The 6,000-nt window shown below is 54.0% G+C and overlaps 1 protein-coding gene across 1 annotated transcript in view; it reads left to right on the top strand.

Moving 5' to 3' along the window:
- Positions 1-6,000, top strand: part of KMT2D (lysine methyltransferase 2D) — a 37,805-nt gene that overhangs the window by 27,108 nt on the left and 4,697 nt on the right. Inside the window, 12 exon segments of the mRNA XM_043966428.1 lie at positions 1-138; positions 371-511; positions 641-808; positions 932-1,091; positions 1,540-1,615; positions 1,747-1,922; positions 2,575-2,705; positions 2,822-2,957; positions 3,055-3,182; positions 3,362-4,475; positions 4,952-5,088; positions 5,188-5,318. The exon segment at positions 1-138 is cut by the window's left edge and continues 2,751 nt beyond it. Coding sequence (XP_043822363.1) covers positions 1-138; positions 371-511; positions 641-808; positions 932-1,091; positions 1,540-1,615; positions 1,747-1,922; positions 2,575-2,705; positions 2,822-2,957; positions 3,055-3,182; positions 3,362-4,475; positions 4,952-5,088; positions 5,188-5,318 — 2,636 coding nt within the window.

Below are 6,000 nucleotides of genomic sequence, written 5' to 3'. Positions count from 1 at the left end.
AAGCTGCTTCGAGCAAAGAATGTGCAGCTTGGCACAGGGCACGGACCTGAGGGGCTCCGAGCAGAGATCAATGGGCACATTGACAGCAAGCTGGCCGGTTTGGAGCAGAAGCTTCAGGGCACTCCCATCAGCAAGGAGGTGAGTGTCATGGCTAGGGTGGCCTTGGCTTGGTCTGCTGAGTGGCACGTGTAATCTCTGCCTGCTCTGGCCTCCATACATCCCTTTAAGCCTCCTTTGCTTTATGCGTGGCACTGCCCAGAGGAACTGGGGTCTTTCTAAAGCTAGGCATGAGATGTCCCATAGTGTTGGAGGGGAAGTGGATGGGTGGGTGTGGGAGGGGGGACCATTACAGTGGACCTTTCTGTCACAGGATGCTGCAGCCAAGAAACCACTGACCCCCAAGCCCAAGAGGGTACAGAAGGCGGGCGACAGGGTAGCAAGCTCCCGCAAGAAGCTCCGGAAGGAAGATGGGGTGAAAGCCAATGAGGCCCTGTTGAAACAGCTCAAGCAGGTGATCCCCAGGGCAGATGGGAGGAAGCTGGGATGAAGACCCTTGGGAGCCCCTTCTCTAACTCTTCAGTTCTAGGGGCTTAAATCCTGTAGTGTTCTCATGGCTTTTATTCTCTCCTCCCTGACCCAGGAACTGTCCTTGCTGCCACTTACGGAACCCAGCATCACCAACAACTTCAGCCTTTTTGCCCCCTTTGGCAGTGGCTGCCTCATCAATGGGCGGAGCCAGCTGAGGGGGGCGTTTGGCAGTGGGGCGCTACCCACTGGCCCTGACTACTATTCCCAGCTTCTTACGAAGGTCTGGAAGGGGAGGCACCGTGCTGAGATGGGAGGGTCCGAGGGAATGCTTAGCCTACCCAGAGTAGGGGCATTAAGATGACTCGTTCACCATCAGACTTGCTGTTCTTTTTTGACCCCCTAGAATAACCTGAGTAACCCGCCAACGCCGCCTTCTTCTCTGCCGCCTACCCCACCCCCATCAGTACAGCAGAAACTGGTGAATGGGGTCACTCCTTCTGAAGACCTGGGGGAACAACCTAAAGATGCGGCCCCTGCCCGAGAGCCTGATGGGGGACCAAGGGGTAAGCAGCAGATGGTGAGGCGAGGCAGAGAGAAAGGCCCCCTCTGCCTAGGGCAGGCGTCTTTTGTTTTGAAAAGGCCCAGCTTGGCAGTCTGACTGCAATAAAGTCCACCAACACCCAAGAGGGTAGTAGACTCTCCCTTTAAAAAATGTAGCTCTCTGTCCTTTCTTCCCCATCATCCCTTGGAAAAAAAGCATAATGAGTTTTTTGTTTCCTTCCCACCTCTTGGTTTGGGGGTTCTGAAAACCCAGACTTTTGAAGCATGTGGAGGTGGGGACAGAGGTAAGCTGCTTCTGCCTAGGCCCCTGGTAGACCCTGTGGCCTGGGGAAACTGTCAGAGCAACAGGATCAGGAGAGCAGGAAAGGCGAGGCTTGGGATGTTGGAGAGGAAGGGCCCCTCTGTTCCAGCCAACCTCATCACTATGTCCTTTCTCTCCCTCTGCTCCAGATGCTCCTGAAGTGAAGAGTTTGGACCTGCTGGCAGCTCTTCCCACACCTCCTCACAACCAGACGGAGGATGTCAGGTTGGAAATGAAATGAGCACTGGGTTGGGGTGTTTGGCTACCCTGCCTTTGGGGTTTCAGGCAGGCTTGACAAGAATGGGGAGGAGTGACCACAATGTGGTGCTAACATGCCTTGTGTCTCTGGTCTATAGGATGGAGAGTGATGAGGAGAGTGACTCTCCTGACAGCATCGTCCCAGCTTCTTCACCAGAGAGTATTCTTGGGGAGGAGGCACCTCGATTTCCCCAACTGGTATCTGGCCAGCAGGAGCAGGAGGACAGGGCCCTCTCCCCGGTTATTCCCATCATCCCCCGGGCCAGCATCCCAGGTCTGTGTATGTGCATGTCTGTGGTGTGGGCTAGGAAAAAGCAGACATCCCTGGTGTCAGGAAAGACCTAGGTTTTGTGGTAAGATAATGGAATTTGGCAGACTGATTGGGAGGGGCCACACCTGGCCTGTCCTGAGTGGAGCTTTGGACCTAGAGGTTCCCCATTATTTCTGGGACCCCAATATTACGGTGAGCCACTCAATTAACTCTCTCTATATCGGATTTGGCCCCCACAGTTTGAATTTCACCTTCTCTTCTGGGCCTGCTGCCTAAGCCTCAGATTTTTTTTGTTTGTTTTGTTTTGTTTTGTTTTTTGCGGGGCAATAGGGGTTAAGTGACTTGCCCAGGGTCACACAGCTAGTAAGTGTCAAGTGTCTGAGGCCGGATTTGAATTCAGGTACTCCTGAATCCAGGGCCGGTGCTTTGTCCACTGCGCCACCTAGCCACCCCCTAAGCCTCAGTTTTTATCTGCAAAATTGGGATAATAATGCTTACGAGTTATTGTGGGGATCAAATGAAAGAATGTTTTGGGTTTTGTAAGCCCTGGAGTAAATATTAGTGGCTGCTTTGTTCATGTTGTTAGGTTTTTGTTCTTGTTGAGGGGGACGGTTAGAGACAGGCTGGGCCTTCAAAGTCTCCCTGCCCCCTTTAGTCTTCCCAGATACCAAGCCATATGGGGCTTTGGAACTAGAACCAACAGGAAAGCTGTCTGCCACCACCTGGGAAAAAGGCAAGGGGAGTGAGGTGTCTGTCATGCTGACCGTCTCTGCCGCTGCCGCCAAGGTACACCAGAGTGGGGGGGACGGGGCGGTGGGGGAGGGTAGGAGCCTTGGCCTCTGCTGGAATGGTGGTGCCACCCTGAGGGACCTCAGGTGACACATCTGCCTCCCCCGTGTCAGAATCTGAACGGTGTCATGGTGGCTGTGGCCGAGCTGTTGAGCATGAAGATCCCCAGCTCTTATGAGGTGCTGTTCCCAGAGAGCCCTGCCCGAGCAGGGGCTATCGAGTCCAAGAAGGGGGAAGCCGAGGGGCCTGGTGAGTATGGCAGAGATGGGGTGGAGGCCAGGGAGAAGGGCTGCCACACCGCAGTAGATTCAAAGGGTAGTGAGTTCTACCTCACTTCTTCTTCCAGGTGCTAAAGAGAAAAACCTAGGGGGAAAACCTGCCGACGGTGGCAATGACTGGCTGAAACAATTTGATGCGGTGCTACCAGGCTACACCCTCAAGAGCCAGTTGGACATCCTGAGCCTCCTCAAGCAGGTGGGGCCATGGGATGGGAAGGGTCAGAACTGGAGTGGGGAGGGATGGGAAGGGCAGTTCGGTCAGGGCAGAGGGCCTCAGAAGGGCAGGTTCAGGGGTTTGGGAAGGAACAATGATAGATATCAGTCTGGTACCCCGAGTGGCTATCCTTAATCTAATGTATGGGATTGTCTCTTTAGGAAAGCCCTGTCCCAGACCTGCCTGCCCAGCATTGCTATATCCACAACGTCTCCAACCTGGATGTCCGTCAGCTCTCTGCCCCACCCCCTGAGGAACCTTCCCCTCCCCCTTCGCCCTCAGCTCCCTCCCCTGCCAGCCCCCCAGCTGAACCCTCAGCCCCATCACCCCCACCACTAGTTCCCTCACCTCCGATGCCTGAAGCAGCTCGCCCCAAGCCCAGAGCCCGGCCCCCCGAAGAGGGTGAGGATGCTCGGCCACCCCGGCTTAAGAAGTGGAAAGGACTTCGCTGGAAACGGTTACGGCTGCTGCTGACGATCCAGAAGGGTGGCGGACGGCGGGAGGGTGAGCGGGAGGTAGCTGAGTTCATGGAACAGTTGGGCACAGCTCTGCGACCTGACAAAGTGCCCCGGGACCTTCGGCGCTGCTGCTTCTGCCACGAAGAAGGAGATGGAGCTACTGACGGGCCTGCCCGCCTCCTCAACCTCGATCTGGACCTGTGGGTCCACCTCAACTGTGCCCTGTGGTCCACAGAGGTTTATGAAACTCAGGGTGGGGCATTGATGAATGTCGAGGGGGCCCTCCACCGAGGGCTACTGACCAAGTGTTCGCTGTGCCAGCGTACAGGAGCCACTAACAGCTGTAACAGGTTGCGATGTCCTAGCGTCTACCACTTTGCCTGTGCCATCCGGGCCAAGTGCATGTTCTTCAAGGACAAAACGATGCTGTGCCCCCTTCACAAGCTGAAGGGGCCCTGTGAGCAGGAGCTGAGTTCTTTTGCTGTCTTTCGACGTGTCTACATCGAGCGGGATGAGGTGAAGCAGATCGCTAGCATCATCCAGCGTGGTGAGCGCCTACACATGTTCCGGGTGGGAGGGCTAGTGTTCCACGCCATCGGGCAGCTCCTGCCCCACCAGATGGCCGACTTCCATAGTGCCACAGCCCTCTACCCAGTTGGCTATGAGGCCACACGCATCTACTGGAGCTTACGCACCAACAACCGGCGCTGCTGCTATCGCTGCTCTATCATTGAGAACAACGGGAGGCCTGAGTTCATCATCAAGGTCATGGAACAGGGCTTAGAGGACCTGGTCTTCACTGATGCGTCCCCCCAGGGTGAGGCTCCCTCCCTAGGGTGAGGCTATCAGGAGGCAGGGAGTGTGTACTATGTGTGGGTGGGTCACCTCAGTCATCCTCCCACTTCTCTGCTCTAATATACTGAAGATTTTCAATCTTCCTCTTCCGTGGCTGGCATCCGTTAGAGGGGGCAAGTTTTTATGTTGTCCAACTTCAATCTTTCTGTTCTTTTTTTTTTTTTTCCTTCCCTCATCAGAGGTGGAGAGGATACTTCCCTGTCCCTGTAGATTGGGTCCAGGCTTCCCTTAGCCTGATCCTAAGCCTGATCAGTATTTTCCTTGCTCTCGGGGGTTAGGGTAGAAATAACTTTTTTGATATTTCTACTTTATATTCCTCACTGTCTTTAGAGCCAAAGAACTGGCCTACAGAGGGGCAATCTTCATAAAAAACAAAAAACTAGCTCTTGTATCTGGGGGGAAACAGCCACTTTGATGGTCATTTGATTTCTCTCTCAGCTGTGTGGAACCGTATCATTGAGCCAGTGGCTGCCATGCGGAAGGAAGCCGACATGCTTCGGTTATTCCCAGAGTATCTTAAGGGCGAGGAGCTCTTTGGGTTGACAGTGCATGCCGTCCTACGAATTGCAGAGTCGGTAAGGAGGGAGGAGAGCAGGCTGGGGTGGGCTGGGCTAATTGGGGTAGTGTTCCTCCCAAGGGCCTGGGCTATGGTAGATTGCTCACTGTGTCCACAGCTGCCCGGGGTGGAAAGCTGTCACAACTATTTGTTTCGATATGGACGGCACCCACTGATGGAACTGCCACTTATGATCAACCCTACTGGCTGTGCCCGCTCTGAGCCCAAAATTCTCACTCACTACAAACGGTGAGCCTCTTTGTGAGGGACTCTGATGTAGAGCTAGGTTTGGGAGGGGTATGAAGCCAAGGGAATGGGTAGGAAACAGGGTGGAGGATTGGAGACCTTGGGGTGACAGTGGGGAGGAGATGGGTTGAAATTGTTAGACGTCTTTTCCCTTGGAAAAGTTGGGAAATCACTCAGACATATTGAATAGAGGAGGCTGGAGCAAAGGGCTCCCTTATGACTGCTCTTGTCCTTCCTGCCTAACCAGCCATGGGTTTGGGGTAGGGGTGGAGGGTGGGAAAGTATTGCTGGGAATGTGTGCCATAGGCTGGTATTCAGCAGTGTGACGGATGAGGGAGCCAACAGTTCTTTGCCTTTCTAAGGGGCTCTGACTCCCTCTACCTTGAGCCTCAAAGGGAGCCTTCAGAAGCACCCTGGAGTGCTAGTGTCCACCTCCCCTAGGCTGAAGTGGCCCTAGGAATGATAACTAGAAGAACATTCAAACCTCACATTTGTATAGCATTTTATACTTTTTTTTCCAAAGCGCTTTCACATCCATTATCTCATTTGATCCTCACAACAACCTTATGAGGTAGGTAGGGCAGGTGGTATTACCCCTTTTTTTCAGATGAGAAAACTGAGGCCCAGATAAGTGAATTGACTTGCCCATGGTCACACAGCAAGTCAGAGATGGAGCCAGAGCTAG

This window comes from Dromiciops gliroides, chromosome 5, assembly GCF_019393635.1.
Source record: "Dromiciops gliroides isolate mDroGli1 chromosome 5, mDroGli1.pri, whole genome shotgun sequence".
NCBI classification, from domain to species: Eukaryota; Metazoa; Chordata; class Mammalia; order Microbiotheria; family Microbiotheriidae; genus Dromiciops; species Dromiciops gliroides.
Note: the sequence above shows the minus strand (reverse complement) of the source record. Positions and strands in the feature narration are given on the sequence as shown.